Source organism: Lemur catta, chromosome 6, assembly GCF_020740605.2.
Source record: "Lemur catta isolate mLemCat1 chromosome 6, mLemCat1.pri, whole genome shotgun sequence".
NCBI lineage: Eukaryota > Metazoa > Chordata > Mammalia > Primates > Lemuridae > Lemur > Lemur catta.
In genome coordinates, this window is record NC_059133.1 from 100,067,493 (window position 1) to 100,084,095 (window position 16,603).

At 60.9% G+C, this 16,603-nt stretch overlaps 1 protein-coding gene across 4 annotated transcripts in view; it reads left to right on the forward strand.

Moving 5' to 3' along the window:
* SLC6A13 (solute carrier family 6 member 13) overlaps window positions 1-15,838 on the forward strand; it is a 37,189-nt gene extending 21,351 nt beyond the window's left edge. Inside the window, exons 5-15 of one of the 4 annotated variants that reach the window (XM_045554693.1) lie at window positions 1,723-1,807; window positions 2,383-2,515; window positions 3,300-3,434; window positions 9,503-9,606; window positions 10,279-10,403; window positions 11,879-11,991; window positions 12,309-12,446; window positions 13,108-13,210; window positions 14,004-14,104; window positions 15,036-15,206; window positions 15,405-15,838. In XM_045554693.1, the coding sequence (XP_045410649.1) occupies window positions 1,723-1,807; window positions 2,383-2,515; window positions 3,300-3,434; window positions 9,503-9,606; window positions 10,279-10,403; window positions 11,879-11,991; window positions 12,309-12,446; window positions 13,108-13,210; window positions 14,004-14,104; window positions 15,036-15,206; window positions 15,405-15,548 (1,352 nt within the window). In that variant the 3' untranslated portion in view covers window positions 15,549-15,838. The other 3 variants (XM_045554694.1, XR_006735902.1, XM_045554691.1) reach the window with 3 other exon arrangements.
* The last annotated feature ends 765 nt before the right edge of the window (window positions 15,839-16,603 follow it).

Consider the following 16,603-nt stretch of genomic DNA (forward strand, 5'->3'; position numbering starts at 1 on the left):
TCTTTCTCTCTCTCGCTCTCTCTTTCTCTCTTTCTTCTTTCTTTCTCTCTCTCTTTCTTTCTTTTCTTCTCTCTCTCTTTCCTCTTTCATTTTGCTAGACCTGTATACACTGAAGTCCCTTGACAACCAGCTTATCAGATGGTGAAGATTTTACCCAGATCTCAGTGGGAGTGGGGGAGGGTCCCTCTTGAAAAAAATTTGTAAATTTTTGGTGGTCTAGAGCTTTTGCTTCAGGGCATTACTGGGCCCATCTGCCTTTGGGTTGATGGGGGTCTCCGAGACCACTCTGAGGCAATACCTGAATCTTTTGTTTTTGACATTTTTGCCATCTCTCCTCGTGAGTCTGGTTCTGCTCAAGGCCTGGCCTTTGAATAGTGTGAGACAGCCCGTCCTGTCACGATGAAATGCCGCTTTCCCGGGTGTGCGCAAGTGTCAGAGGAAGTGCTGTGGCTTAGTGGCTCTTTACTGAGCTCCTGCCACGTGCCGGGCTCTGTTCCAGGCACTGGGGATGCGGGGATGTGCAGCAACGAGCTCCCCCCACTCCTGGAGCTTTCGTCTCGTGGTGGAGACAGACCACAACCAAAATAAATGAGTAATAGGTGCCACGTTAGAAGTGCTATGGAGAAAAATAAAACAGGGATGGGGAGTTTTAGGGGTGGGGGTTGTAACTTTAGATAGAGTGGTCAGGAGAGGCCTCGCCGAGGTGCCCCTTGGGTGCGGGTCTCAAGGAGGGAAGAGCCATTGAGGCAGGGAACTGTGCTTGCAGAAGGAGCTCCAAGTGCCACAGCCCTGGGGCGGCTGGCACTTGCAGCGCAGGGACGTGGCGGCGTGGCTAGAGCAGGGGAGCACCGGGCGTGGTGGGAGGTGAGGCCAGAGGGGTTGGGAACAGATCGGCAGGGCCTTGAAGGCCACTGAAGGGGTTTGGGAATTTTTCTCTGCGTGGGATGGGAAACCCAGGGGACAGTTTTGAGCTGGGATGTGACATACAGTGACGGAGCTGTAGCAGATCACCCTAGCTGCTGTAAGGGGAGTTGACGAGGGGAGCGAGGGTGGGAGCCAAGAGCCGACGTGACCTGTACCAGGTGGCTGCAGCAGAGGTAACAAGGAGGCTCAGAGTGCAGATGTTTTGCAGGGAGGGCCGAGACAATCAGCTGAGCTGGGTTCCAGCCCACAGGATGGTTGTGCTAATAAAACGTAGAAAAGAATGTCGGTGCTCTGTGAAACTCCAGCGTGAGGCGCAAACGCTAGAAAGAACACTTTACGTTTGTATTCTTGAATCCCCCGCATGGAGATTCCCATTTACATTTTAGGGATGAGGGAATCAAAACTTAGAGCACCAAGTTGTACTGTGCCCAAGGCCACAGCCAGCGCCCAGAGGGTCAGATTCAAGCCAGAGCTCCCAGCCTGTGCCTAGCGGGTCTGCCGCCGAGCTTCCTTGCAGGCGCGTCCCGAGGTCGTGGCTTCACCTGGAAGTCTTAGCGAGCGCCGGGCCGCCGGCAAGCAGAGCGTCCGTCCGCCGTGACGGAATGTGTGCGGACATCCGAGCACCCACGTGTCAGAGGGTGCGGGACAGGGCGGGCGGGTCTGTGGAGCCCTGCGTGAGGGTCTCTGTGCAGACGGCTTTGTCCCCGTCTCCCCACGGGCCGTCCCTCCTGCCTCCCGCAATCCTGCCCCTGCGCCAGCCGCACTCTGACCGCTCCTTCTCCCCCCCGCGCCCCGCAGAGCACTGTGTGGAGTTCCAGAAGACCAACGGCTCTCTGAACCTGACCTCCGAGAACGCCACCTCCCCTGTCATCGAGTTCTGGGAGTAAGTGCGGCCCCTCCCCCAGGGCCGTGTCCCCCAGAGGGGCTGGGGGCTCACGCAGGCCGCCTCTCCGCGGCAGCACGCGGCATCCCGCAGCCTCCGCCAGCCCTGGGAAGTCGCTGAGTGGCTTTCCCGGGGCCTGTGTTTGTGGCTCCCGGGACTGGTTTCAGAGGTGAGAACCCTGCAGCTCTCCTGGGGCGGGCCGGTCCCTCGCTCCCCCTGCCGCGCGGATGCCCCTGTGCCCCCAGCTCGCTGCGCTCTGGCCGCCTGGGCGCTGCCGCTTGTCCTCCCTCCCGCCCAGGCCCTGATGTTCTCCCAGGGCTCATTCCGGATACGGAAACATCCTAAAACCCTGGTTGAGAAAATGCATGTTGGCATCTGTCGCCTTCCCCAGAGTAGCCAGTACTCAGAGCGAACGTGCCGGGACAGATCTGTGTCTGCCTCTGTCTCTGCGGAGGACAGCCTCAGGGTCTGAGTGACAGAGCTGACAGCCTTGGACGAGAGCCGGGAGGCACGGGGGCCACCTGCGGACTGAGCTGGCAGCAAAGGTGGAGCCGGATCCACCCTTCTCTCCCCAGGCGGCGGGTCCTGAAGATCTCCGATGGCATCCAGCACCTGGGGGCCCTGCGCTGGGAGCTGGCCCTGTGCCTCCTGCTGGCCTGGGTCCTCTGCTACTTCTGCATCTGGAAGGGGGTCAAGTCCACAGGCAAGGTCTGCGCGCCCTTCCCGTCCCAGGGCTCCCTGCCCTCCCCTAGGTCGTGACCTGGGCGGGGGTGGAGGGAGTGACCCAGCGAGGGCTTCCTATGACCCCCTTCCTCGCTCTGTGCCTCTCCCAGACTCAGGCCCGAGCACCTGCAGTGTTCAGAGAGGAAGTGGAAGAGGGTGAGAAAGGCAGGAGGGGCCCCCGGGGCAATGTGGTCCTGGGGTAACCAGCGTGTGCGGGCACCCTGCACGCTGAGCACTGTTCTGGGTTCCTGTTCCCTGTGACAGTTCTTTGGAAAAAGAATTCCATTAAGACTAGTTATCTCAAAATGATTCTCTCCCAACTCAAGAATTCGGGGTGCTCTCTGCCCTAGAGGCTACGAAGGGCTCAGGGCGTTCTAAGTTCTTCTGGACGTGTGCCCTGCAGGCCTCTGGCAGCTTCCTTCCTCATCGGGCTGCCGGCTGTGCTGGGCTGGGACGCTCCGTGAGGCGGGGACCTCGTGTTACAGATAGTTCCTACCTGACATCCCTGGCCGTCCTTGCAAGCATGCTAGCTGGGAGAGCGTCTAAGTTCGTTTAGCCACTCAACAAGCACCCACTGAATAAGTGTGCAGAGAGGCTAGGGCTGTATGCTGGAGGGAGGACGCGTGAGGGGAGGCTGTGGCCCTGCGGTCCAGGGAGGTGGGACTGGGCAGCTGTGGCGGGTGACAGGGAGGGGCAGGAGGGGCTGAGCCCTGACCGTTCTATTCCGCCCCCGCCTGCTTCCCGACTCTCCCTCTTCTGTCCTGGCCAGGTGGTGTACTTCACAGCCACGTTCCCGTACCTCATGCTGGTGGTCCTGTTAATTCGAGGGGTGACGCTGCCCGGAGCAGCCCAGGGAATTCAGTTTTACTTGTACCCAAACCTCACGCGCCTGTGGGACCCCCAGGTAAGGAGCCCCAGACAGGGCCGGCAGGTGGCTCTGGAGGGGCAGCCGCAGGCTTCTGCCCGCCCTGGGGGCGTCCCTGCTCCTGGCCCAGCCGCAGGGCACCCACGGGGGCAGGGACGCGCCCCTCTCCAGACATCTGTGAGCAGCTGCTTGTTGTTAGAGGCGTCTGACGCTGACCCTTCTGGGTTCACGGGGGACTGAGCCCTAGTGGTATTTCTCAGGGGCTGCGAATGTGCCCCTCACAGCTTTACTCAAGGGCTGTGCCCTTCTCCCCACCGTTTCTCCACTCTTGGCGAGCTCGTCTACTGAGCCTCCGGTCTAGTTCTTGCCCTCCGACCTGCCACCGTCCCCTCCTGCTGCCCACATGACTCAGCCCCGGGCCGGCTCCTGGCCTCCCTCCACCGGCTAGGCTGGCGCTGAGTTCCTGTCGGTTGTCAGGAGGCTCCTTCCTCCGCCGTCTGCCGTCCCTCTGCTGCCCGACGCCTCGGGGCCGGGACGGGGCGCTCACTGAGAGGAGGGTTCGTGCAGTGAGGCCCGGAGCGAGACTCCCCTGCCTCTGACTGGGCTCTCATTTTCTCCTTGTTGGCAGCCGTTCGAAAGCTGGCAAAGACAGGAGGCGTCGAGGGCTGGAGGGGAGTGCGGCTAAGCTCCACCGCAGAGCCCCCGAGATGTTGTTACCCACTTAGGCGCTGTCCTCTGACTCCTCGGTACAGAGGCTGCCCTCCCTGGGGACCTGTGTGCAACACAGACCGTCCCCTCGGCTGCTGGAAGAGCCTGCCGGGGTCACCTAAGGGCGGGCAGCTCCCAGCACACGGAAGACTGGCGCTGGGGCGGCTTCCCAACTCTCTGGAGTAGGAAGGCGCTGCGCCGTCCCCGGAGCTGCCGACAGGGCAGGAGGAGGGGTGGGCACACGGTCCAGAGCTCACACAGGCCACGGGTCCCCGTGCAGGGTTTCAGGCGACCCCTGAAACCTCCCCGCCCCTGCCTGGGCCGTGACTCTTCCAAGCTGAGTTCCACTGGGACCGCGGTGGCCGCCGTCCTGGCTGTTTCTCACCAGTCTCTGGTGGGATATAAGCTTATCCTTCTGCCCTGCCATTGGCTGGACATCGCAGAGTTGCAGGCTGCCGCCCCCTCACGTCTGTGCGGGCACGAGGGCTGCAGGCAGGCTTCGAGCCAAACCGTAGAATCACAGCTGTTGCAGCTCAAAGGACTCCAGAGATCGGCCGTGCAATTCCTCGTTGCACAGATGGGCAAACTGTGACCCAAGGTCACAGCAAGTGAGTGCCAGGCCAAGCAAAGGGGACTTGTTCTGTGAATCGTGAGCCCTTTGACTTGCCTGGAACCGAAGGGCTGATGGAGAGTAGGTGGCAGGCAGCAGAGTGGAGGGAAGGCTGAAGGCCCGCTGAGGAGTCGGCCGGGGCCCCGTGCACGAGAGCTGCCATGGTCCTGGCGCCGCGGAGCTGCGCTCCAGTGGCGAAGCTACGAAGCTCACCTTTGTTTGCAGGTGGCCTGAGAGGAAGGAGGTGTGATCAGGCAGGACACAGGCAGGTGGGCTGGAAGGGAGAAAGAATACAGGGGCTCAGTATTTCTAGAACTGATTTATGGCTTTGTCCTGATCAGCTACTTAAAGCCAGCAACTGTCACGTGCTTATTCTGTCCCTGGCGTGTTAAGGGGGTTACTTGCGTTATCTCAGCTCACCCTCGCGGCAGACCAGCGAGGAAATTAGGGCCTAGCGAGCTTAAAGAATTTTCCATCCTCATGCCTGCAACTGGAACCAGGTCTGTGGGTGACAAGCCCCACATACCTTGTGGTCTCCTCCCGAAGACCACGTCCCTGTCTGCTCATCCCTGTTCCCCTCATAGCTTATTCATCCGGCAGACGCGTGTTGAGCGTCTGTTACGTGCCAGGTCTGTTCTAGGTGCCGTGTTTGGTGTGTGACAGCTTCCAGCAAACAGGAAGCGGGTGGACCAGGTAGCCTTCCACTCTGAGAGTTAATGAGGCCGTGACCCCGTGTCTGGGAGATTGCAGGGAATAAGGCTATTAGTCTGCACTCCGGGATGCCATCCTTCTAATCCCAGCCAGCTGTAGGCTGTGAGGGGAGCGTAAGTCTTCCAGGTGCTTTGAGGCTGTGGGGAGGGAGATGTTTTGAGAGCCAGGCCTGGTCCTGAGTTTCCGAGCAGCGCTTTTATCTGCCTGATTCCAGCCCCACGCTAAGGCGAGGCCTTTGCTGTCGGTGAACAGAGCAGTGCCTGCGGGTGGGATGCCCTGCCAGAGCCCTGACTGAATCTGGCTGGCACTCCCCCGGAAGTGTGAGAATTCCAGCTGGCATTTGCCTGGCAGTTGGGAAAGCTGCAAGACTCCTGCTCACCTACACACAGACCAAAGCCATCCGTCTCTGCCAGGCGTGAGGCCGGGAGCCGGGAGCCAGGCAGGAGAGTGCTGCCTTACCCGGCTTCCTCCCGTCTGCCCGGCTGCAGAGTACAGGGCAGGTGGCTGCCTGGCGTCCCCAGGCTTGCCCTTCACACTGGGGAACAGCGCTGGACACCCAGGGCTGTCCTGGGCAGGGCATGCTCCACGTGGACCGCTGTGTCTTGTCCTGACGCGGGGTCTGCTCTGTGTGCTTTGGTAGACGGATAAGGGCAGGGGATGGGAGTACAGTGTTCAAAAAGCCCTCGTTGAAACTTTTAAACAAGCAATTCTAATGAAAGATTTGTTTAGGGAGGAAGTGAACTAGTCTTTTTATTTTAGTATTGAAATCTATGTCAACTCATTATCACTGAGAGGTGACTTGCTTTTTAAAATACCAGCAAGAAGCCAGGTGCAGTGGCTCACCCCTGTGACCCTGGCACTTCGCTTGAGGCCTCTGCACTCCAGCCTAGGCAACAGCGTGAGACCCTGTTTCTAAAAGAGTGAGAAAAATAAAAAAAGCAACAACAAACAAGAGCCAAAGCTAACATTTATTAAGCACCTATCATTTGCCAGGTACTTCGCTGAGAGCCTGACACAGTTTGACCCTCAGACTAACCCGTGAGTCAGGGGCAGACAGGGGAGGGAGGCTTAGGGAACTTAAGAAACGTGACCAGAACCACAAAACTGGCGTATGGAAGAGCTTGGGTTTTATCCCAAGTAGCCTTTTGAAGTCTGCTGTCTGCATCATCATCATAGATCTTAACCAAAGGATATGAATTATTTTGAGAGTTTTAAGGGCTGCTTTTTGTTATTCTAGAAGATGAGATAGGAAATGAATATTTGTTAGGCATTTTACGTACATTATTTTTTGTTACACCCATTTTCCTGATGAGAAAAGGGAGGTTCAGAGAGGTTGAGTGACTTGCCTAAGATCACACAGCCAGTATTTAGTAAAGTTAGGAATTGAGCCCAGATCAGTTTGGCTCCAAAGTCCATGCTTTTCCCGTGACACACCATTGCCTACCTAAAATAGTAGATAAATATTAGGGGGTGGGGTAGACTCCAAGCTGAAAACGTCTTTCCTGGATCTTCTAGAGGTTTCTCTCCTCCTCTCTCCCCAAAAGACTTATTTTTCTCCACACTAGACCGAGTGTTTTTCACAGTTGTTTTTTCCTTGCTTGGTCTTCTGCCCCAGCCAAAGACGCTTCAGAGCTTTGTTCCAGACACCAGCGCTCCTGGAGCGGGAGGCAGCGGAACAGCTTGCCCTGCGGCCCCGGCCCCGCGGCCGCTCCCCCCGCCCAGCAGGCCTGTCGGGGAGCAGCTGCGCGAGAGCTGGGCTTGCCAAGCACCCCGCAAGGGGCTTTGGCCAAAGGCCCCACATCTAACCCCTGAGCTCTGAACTCGCGCCCTCCTGCTGCGTCCCTCTCTGTTCTCACTGCCCTTCCTCCCAGCTGGGCCCACTCCCACCGCCACCCCCTCCGGGGCGAGGGGAACAGCCAAGTCACGATTTCTCTTGTTATCCTTCCCAAGCCCAAGTTCACAAAGCTTCGTCATCACAGGGTTGCGCGCCCCTGCCTGCGTGTGGGCAGCGGAGTGCCCCCGAGGACTGGGCAGTTTCCTTGGTAACTGTGGCCCACTCTGCACCCTGCCCACCGCTGGGCATGGAGCACGCGTCCTGGGGGCCACATTGGTGACCTGCTGGGAGACGGTGCCGAGCTTGGCAGGGGCAGCACCTGTGAGTCCCAGGAGATGAGCCTTTCTCCACCCCCCCGACCCTGGTGAATCCTTCCTGCCCCAGCTCAGGGCCTTGCGCTGCAAGGTCTGCCGAGGGAGGCAGGGACACGATGGAACAGAGTGGCCTTCGTGCCAGAGGTTCTCTGAGATGACTGTCCTCACAGGATCTGCAGGGCAGAGTTTTAGACGAGAAAAGGATTTGAAATCTCTCGAAGGAGCAAACAGACCGGCCCGGGCATCTGCTTGGGCTTGGCGTGGCATCCTGCTGGGTTTTGCCAGCGCTCCGCCTGCCTGTCTCCCGGGTTTGCCTTACATTCCCACCCCTGGCTTCTCTGACTTCTGATGTAAATCCCGAAATCCTCTCTCCCTTCCCCATCGTAATTCTGCCTCACGTTTAAAAAAGTTTCCCTGGTGCCTCTGCCCTTCTGAGCTGTTTCCTTGCTGCTCAGCCGCTCTGAGTCTTCTGGGCTTCTTGCCACAGACCCCCGTTCCCTGGTGGCAAGGCCCGCCCTGCAGAAAGCACCAGAACGGGGTTGCAGTGGGCACCGGGACAGACGCTGGAGACACTGCCCTTCCCCTACCGTCCCCTGCTCTGTCCGTTCCTGCAGAGGTGGAGGTGCAGCGAGAGGAGGAGTCCCGGGTGTGTCCCTGACGCCGGCTCCAGGGGCTATGGGGCAGGGGTCCCGCAGCAGCTCTTCCTTGGGATCACCTGGGAAGCTTTGACAAGGATTTGGTTTCTGGGTTCTCCTCCAGGCCTCGAGAGTGAGTGTGTCAACTGGGGAAGTTGGCTGAGGACTCAGTGTGACCCTGAGGCTGTCAGCTTGCCCGGGGGTCCCCTGGACCCCAGGAGGGCAGAGGCCAGGGGGCATCGTGGCGGGGATGAGAGCAAGAAGAGAGAGCTGGGGGCAGGGCTGAGGGTGGTGGTGAGGGTCGGGCAGGCAAAGCAAAGACGGGGAAGGGGTGAGGCGTGTGGACGAGAAAGGCCGCGGCTTTGGCATGCGGGGACTGCAGGCCTGGTGCTGGGGGAGGGGGAGGGAGGACGGAGGGGTCACGGAAAGCAGGGCTTGTTTGGGGGCTGCTGGGATGGGGCCAGGGAAAAGATACGGCCGGGGGCGTCAGGCACCCTTGCTGTTAGGAACACAGACATGTGAGGGACACCTGCCCTGGCCGCGTCTTTGTCCACAGCTCTCTGTGCCCGCTGTGCCCATGTGGTGCTCACATCTGCTGCAGGTGGGAGGGCTGGGGGAGGGTCTGCAGCCCAGGCCCCCGCCTCCCGCAGATCTGCAGGGCTGCTTTGTTCTGTTGCCTTGATGTTCTTTCTCTTGGGGATGTTATTCTAGCTGTTGACTCTAAGTCGTAGCACGCAGGGCTGGGCCGGCCAGCTGGGACAACAGTCACGACCTCCCCTGTGTTTGGCGGGAGAGCGGCTTCCCCCACGGAGAACAAAGCCCTCCCAGACGCGTTTCTGTGGGCTGAGGGTGCCGCTCCCTGTTTTCACAGAGAGGGTTCCGGGACGGGGGCGCAGCGCCACACACTCGCGGTGGCTCCGCTATTAGGCCCCACATTCCTAGAGACGCTGTGCCCGGTTCCTGCCGTGCAGGTCACAGCACTGCAGCCGCGGAGAGCAGGCAGCAGGGCAGGGCCGGGATCGAAACCCCAGCAGCAGGCCCAGCGCTGTTCCAGGGCACGTCCCACCCTCCCACACGCCTGCACCGTGGGTCCTCGGGTCCTTCCGTTGAGTTTCTGGTGCCTGCTCCATCCTGGCAGTGCCCAGGAAATGTCTGGGAGCTGCGGAGTGGAGCCCATGGAGCTGACGGGGCTGGCGGGTGCCTGGGCTGAGGACAGGTTTCCGTCCAGCCCCTGCCTGCGTCCCTGCACGAGGCCTGTGTTGCCTGGAGCTCGGCTTCCTCCCCTCTTCCCTCAGGTGTGGATGGACGCGGGCACCCAGATCTTCTTCTCGTTTGCCATCTGCCTGGGCTGCCTCACGGCCCTGGGCAGCTACAACAAGTACCACAACAACTGCTACAGGTGATGGGGCGTCCCTCCGTCCCTCCCCTGCCCCCCAGCGGCTGCAGCCCCGGCTCCTGGCCTGGCCTTTTGTGCCCAGCGCCCCGCCCCAGGCCGCGCCAGTAGCCTCACGCCTCCCCATCTTCACGTCGCCCCCCAGCTCCCTCCTGTGCACCCGGCCCACTTCGTGTCCCTGTGGCTCCCTTCTGCCTGCTGACTCATGCCCAGAGAATGCAAGCTGATGTTAACATGAGCTGAAATATAGCTGAAAAAATCATATTATGCACCTGCCTCAAAATCAAATTTGGGCAACTAAGAGTTCTTTGTTGTTTGGGGCTCCCGTGTCCCCGTCCCCTGGGTTCGCATACCAGGCGGGACTGTGGCAGAGGGCAGCGTCCCATGCGTGATGGCAGTGTGCTGGGAGGGTCAGCTGTGTGGCAGTTTGTCATGTTGAGGTTCATGTTTTACTTCCTCAGGGCCTCATTCTTTTGGGACAACCTTGATTCAGTCCTCGTCTGAGCTGGGGGCCCCCGTGGGGTTCGGGTGGAGCAGACCCCCACCCCGGACCAGCACCCTGAGTGGTCGTCTGAATCCTGGACACCCAGGGCTCCCGCTGGCTCTGGGGCAGGGGGTCCGAGATGCTGTCAGCCCCTTTCTGACCGGCCTGTCCCCCCCTGCCTCCCCTGTCCCCAGGGACTGCATCGCCCTCTGCTTCCTCAACAGCGGCACCAGCTTTGTGGCCGGGTTCGCCATCTTCTCTGTCCTGGGCTTCATGTCGCAGGAGCAGGGTGTGCCCATCGCCCAGGTGGCTGAGTCAGGTGGGTGTGGCTGGGCGGGCCCGGCCTGAGCTTTTGGCACCAGGACCCAGAGGCCTTTCCGGTGTCACCCTCACTCTGGGCGAACCGCACCCCCCATCAGCGGTGTGTTCTGGGAAGACCTGGGGGAGAAGGAAACAGCCGCGCCCACTTCACTGAGCCGGGGGCACACAGGGAACGCCCCTGTCCCCATCCCTGGCTTCCAGTGCGTCACCCTGGAGGTAGGCAGTGGTATCAACTTCTTGTCTACCCTTCCAGAAATAGTTTAGACATATACGAGAAAACATATACACACACTCATAAATACATACATACATGTTACTATTTCTGTTTCTTACCCCCTTTTTAAAAACCAAACGATAGCATACTCCACACGCGACTCTGTACCTGGCCTTGTTCGCTTTAGACTGTCTCTCGAGATAAGGCTGCATCAGCACATGGAGTTTCCCCTTTGTGAGTGGCCGGGTTTCTACCCTGTAGTGTTGTTGTTGCTTTTAAATAAAACCAAGCCCCGGTCCCCATCTGGATGAGCTGTGAAGTGTCCCCCTTGCTCGTCCCCTGTTCTCGGGGACTGTCCCCTTTTGCTCTGTCACAGGCAGTTGTTCACAGCGGCACTCACAAGCACATACCTGCCACAGAGAATGCCATGCGCTGGGCAGCTGCCATTACCGATCGTTTAAAAAGGACAATGTCTCACTTTTATTAAGCACCTACTGCATGCCAAGCGCTGGGTGAAGCACTTTGCCTGTGCTCCCGATACAGCCCGGGAGGAAGGTGCTGGCATCGTCCCATCTCGCCGTGGGCGAAGTGAGACTTGAGGAAGTCGACAGGGCCAAGGTCACGGTCAGACTCCACTTTTCAGCGGCAGCTTGCTGTGGCTGGACCCAGGCTCGAGCACATGAGCTTGCGTCACTCGAGTCAGCCGAGAGGAATGGAATACTCACTGGCTGCGAGGACGGGTGTTAGTGCTTTGTGACACTAGTGCCAGCTCACTCACCGTGGGTGACAGGGGCAGTGGGCCGGAGGGCCCCGGCCAGACTGGCCTCAGGGGTGTTTCCCCTGGTGGCACCTGCAGACTTGCTGAACAGGACGGAGTGACTCTCTCCGCCGGGGCGCGGCTGCTCCTGCAGCCCCCGTGGCGGCGCTGGGCTGGTGCTGGCTCCTGAGCCCACTCCCAGTTTGAAGCCCCGGTCTCGGCCGCAGCTCTGGAGAGCGGGGCCCTTAGAGCCAAAGCCCTTTGCGCCTGTGACCCGGAGGTCTTGTCCTTGCCAGCGAGAATGCGGCAGACAGTGCCTGGGGAGGTGGCAACTGGGCGGAGGTTTGGTGGCTGCCGGGTGAGGGTGGCGGTGGTGACAGTAACTCGGGGGGACGTTTCCTCGCGCTCCTGCTGTCCCCCGCCCCCACCTGGGAAGCCGTGGGGTTGCCCCAGGCCTGCAGCCGGCCCGGGCACTGGCTGGGTCCTCTGTCCCCTGCTGCAGGCCCTGGCCTGGCCTTCATCGCCTACCCCCGGGCTGTGGTGATGCTGCCCTTCTCTCCTCTCTGGGCCTGCTGCTTCTTCTTCATGGTCGTGCTCCTGGGGCTGGACAGCCAGGTACCGGGAGGTGGCCACGCAGAGCCTGACGGACGGGGGTCTGGGGCTGGGGAGGGGAGCGGAGGACTGAGGGTCGCGCTTTAGGCCCCAAGGGACCTTAAAATAGTTGGGGACTGGGCAAATGTCAGTAGTGGATGCCCTTCTGGGGACCCAGGGGAGCTTGACGGGTGGGTCCAGCCCTGATCGTTCGATGACAGCAGCTCCAGGGACTTGAGACAGGGAGGCTGGCCGGGTGGCCCCGGGGGCAGGAGGCGGGAGCTAGCCGGCCGGGCCTGTCCTGGAGCTGGCTTTCCCTGCAAGTCTCCCCCTCTCACCAGTTTGTGTGCGTAGAGAGCCTGGTGACGGCGCTGGTGGACATGTACCCTTGCGTGTTCCGCAAGAAGAACCGGAGGGAGACCCTCATCCTCGGCGTGTCTGTCGTGTCTTTCCTGGTCGGGCTGCTCATGCTCACAGAGGTGCGGGCTGGGGGGCCGGAGGGGGCCCGGTGAGGAGGAGGAGGGACCAGGCGGCAGCCCCGGTGGGGCAGGGCAGACGCTGTGGCTCCAGGTCACAGGGCAGCCTTCCGGGCCCCCTTCTCCCGTCCACAGCAGGACAAGGAGCGAGTTCCTCCTCTGGCTTCTGGGCTCTGGACCTGCCTGTGGGGCGGGCGAGGGCGGTGTGGCGAGGATGGCTGGGCAGGCCTGGGCCGGGGGGAGCGGCCTCTGCGGCGAGAGCCGTTGTGTGTGCAGACTGCGAAGGGCGCCGGGGCGCCCCGGGCTGGTGACACCCCGTGCGTGCTGCAAGGAGGAGGGAGGAGACCAGCGCCAGCCCCTCCGCCCTCCTTCCGCCAAGAGTGCACTCCCTGTCGGGGCTTCTGGCTCCGTCCTGAATGTTCTCAGGGATAATCCAACCATAGCTGTCTGATTTCATCTGCCTTCCATCCAAAAACCATAATAAAAATTAGCATCTCACATATGCCCAGTGCTGTACAGCGCACAAATCACATTCTCTTTGATTATCTGTCTGCTCTGACCCTCACCGGCTCTGCTCTGTGCCCCGGCGACGTGAGGCTCAAGGCACAGGGGTGGATCTGTTTCCTCTGGGTAAAGCCCCTTCTTTTACACTCTCCCCGCGCAGGGCGGGATGTACGTGTTCCAGCTCTTTGACTACTACGCAGCCAGCGGCATGTGCCTGCTGTTCGTGGCCATCTTTGAGTCTCTGTGTGTGGCTTGGGTTTATGGTGAGTGGCTCCTCCCTGGGCCCCGCCCCAGTGCCCGCCGCCACCCCAGGGCCGTTAGACAGAAGAGAGACATCCACCACTCATACCCACGTTTTCCTGGGGCTCCTCCTCCACCCAACCTCAGACGCCTTTTTTTTTTTGAGACAGAGTCTCTCTTTGTTGCCCTGGCTAGAGTGAGTGCCGTGGCATCAGCCTAGCTCACAGCAACCTCAAACTCCTGGGCTTAAGCGATCCTCCTGCCTCAGCCTCCCGAGTAGCTGGGACTACAGGCATGCGCCACCATGCCCGGCTTATTTTTTCTATATATATTTTTAGTTGGGCCAGATAATTTGTTTCTATTTTTAGTAGAGACGGGGTCTCGCTCTTGCTCAGGCTGGTCTCGAACTCCTGACCTCGAGCAATTCACCTGCCTCGGCCTCCCAGAGTGCTAGGATTACAGGCGTGAGCCACCGCGCCCGGCCACTCAAACGTCTTAAGAATCCTAAATTGCTACCTTTGGAAGCGCCCTCCAAAGTCACCTTGCCCACAATCCTGGTTAGAGCTGCACCTGGACCACCTCAGGTGGGCGCATGTCCTGTCCCGCCCAAACCTTTTCAGCTTTTAACAACCCTGATGATCAGGAAGTTACTGCCTTTACCTAAGCCAAGTTCCGCCTGCCGCTGGTGATCTGAAAAGACAACTGCGATGTCTTGTGTCCACCAATCCTTGCCCATCCTAGTCCGCGTGTGGCCCCGTCCTACACTGTGGGCGCTGGCGGACGGTCTCTCCCCCTCCCTTCTTCTCCCCGTGGTAGGAGCCAGGCGCTTCTATGACAACATTGAAGACATGATTGGGTACAGGCCGTGGCCTCTTATCAGATACTGCTGGCTCTTCCTCACTCCAGCCGTGTGCACAGTAAGGAAGTCCGCAAGGGACGAGGCCAGGTGGCGGGAGGGAGCAATGGAGGTGCAGCAGGGTAGAGAGGCCATCAGCCCTCCAGAGGCCTCCCCCTGGGGATGGGAAGTCGCCTTAGGTGGCCGTTCCTCCTCCTGTTGGATTCCAGCCCGCCACAGCAGGACAGAGTCCTCCTTTCCGTTTCACGATAAACTGGGCTCCAGCGCTGCCAGGCGGTGCGACCGACACCAGGGTGGGAATGCAGCGTCACAGGCAGGGCCGGCGCTCAAGTGCGTTGTGCGGCTCCTGTCAACGCTCCTGCCCACAGCAGTAGGGACAGCGGCAGTCACGGGGCCCCTGCTCTGGCTGGGCACGGCGTGTTCACACGTGTCAACTCATTTAGTCTCACAAAGCCCGTGCCGCGTCGCCGTCACCCTCATTGTGCAGACGAAACTGAGGCTACGGAAGTTAAGCGGCTCATTCAACCCAGAAAGTTGCAGAGAGCTGGGGCTCAAACCCAGGCAGCCTGGCTCCAGGGTCTGAGCCTTAAACGGCCGTGTGCTGCACCCTCTGGCGTCCTCCCCTCCTGTCAGCGCTTCCCTGAGCAGCCCCGTGTGCTGGGTACAAGCGAGGAATGGGGGAAGGAGGCACGATCCCTCTCCTTGAGGTGCTTGCAGCCCAAACTCTTGGTGCAGGAGAGGTAAACACTTGACAGCACCCAGCAGGCACTAATCATGTCCCAACTGGGAGCCAACCACGTGCAGAGGGGCCCAGGGACCCTGGGGTGACAGGGTGCATGCCCTGGAATCCGCTGCTGGGCTGCCCTGAGCCAGAGTGCGGCGGATGGAGACTGGAGGCCTGTTGGCACGTTCAGGCCTGGAGCGTGTCCCCTGTGGGCGTGGAGCGCGGGGCACAGCCCCCCAGCCCCTCTCTCTTCTGCCCTCACCCCCAGGCCACCTTCCTCTTCTCCCTGATCAAGTATACCCCGCTGACCTACAACAAGAAGTACACGTACCCGTGGTGGGCGGACGGCCTGGGCTGGCTCCTGGCTCTGTCCTCCATGGTCTGCATTCCTGCCTGGAGCATCTACAAGCTCGGCACCCTCAAAGGCTCCCTCCGAGAGGTAGGGAGTTAGCGGGGGTGCCAGCCGGGTAGGGGCTGGCACACAGGGGGCCGTGCACGGCGTGGGGCGTGCTGAGAAGTCTCAGGAAGACACTGGGTGACTGGAGGACACAGGCGGTGATGACAGGGCGGTCCCTGGAGGGCAGGCAGACATGGTGATGGGAGGCGGGCAGACCTGCCCCGTGTAACCGCGTGACAGCCACCTCTACTCTCCTTACAGAGAATCCGCCAGCTCGTGTGCCCAGCTGAGGACCTGCCCCAACGGCAGCAAGCGAGACCCTCTGCTCCTGCCACCCCCAGGACCTCACTGCTCAGACTCACAGAACTGGAGTCTCACTGCTAGGGGCAGGCCCCCCACGGTGCCCAGGGGCCTGGCTGTGGGGCCAGCTGCAGGGGGCAGGGGCCACGGCAGCCTTGCACTTCCCTGCCCCCAGCTGGGTGGATAAGACAAAAGGGGATATTTTGGAATCCTCCTTCCGAGCTGGGGCCTCCCTCCCCAGCCTCCCTGCTCCATGGCAAAGTGACAGGCAGGTTTCAAGAGTGTCCTTTGCGCTGGGCCCTGGGGAGCTGGGTGAGGGCGGTGGGAGAGCAGGGTGGCTGCAGCCCCTCACCTTGCATTCCATTAAATCTGCGTGACGCAGCAGCTCCGCCTGGTTTCTGTCCCTCTGCCTGCGGCCGCGACCCCTCCCCACCTGGAGAGCGGCCTCCTCCCGGAGCCCTCCTGTGGCCCAGCGAGCAGAGGAGGCTGTCGGGCTCTCTCCACGCTTCCCAGGCCTCTGCCCTGGCTCTGTGCCGGGGAGTTAAGAAGGAAGCAGGGAGGCACGAAGGAGACCTGAGCTAAAGGAAGAGAAGAGGAGCACCTCGTGCCCGCTTCTCCCTGCTGGGCCCTTGCCCGCCCCGCTGGCCACACTGTCGGTGTGCGCCCGCCTCGGCCGGCCCAGCCAGCAGAGGGACCCCCTCCCTCGGATCGCCCGGTGCTTCTGGGACTAGGAGAGGCCACGTGTTGTCACCACCGGACGTGGCCACCAGGGGGTGGCACTGCACGGCCCCAGCCCCACTGTCAGGGCCCGAGCTGCGGGATGAGCCCCGAGCGTTAGGCTGCAGAGAGGGTCCAGGGGAAGGCACAGCCACCCCACCTGGGCAGGGGCTTGGCCCTCGGGGGCCCCACGGTGCGTCTCTGCAGCCTCACCTGTGACCGGGTGGCGGGGAGCCGGGGCCCCGTGTCTCGGGCTGCTGCTGTGCGTGTCTGGAAGTGGCACACACGAGCTGCATTTCCTGACAGCGACGGCGTGCTCAGGCGTCTGCCTGTGTCCCCACCTGTCCAGACGGTGCTTCTGGGGCTGATCCGGGGGGGTGCCCCGCAACTCTCAGGGCCACAGTCTAGGGCATGCAGGTTCC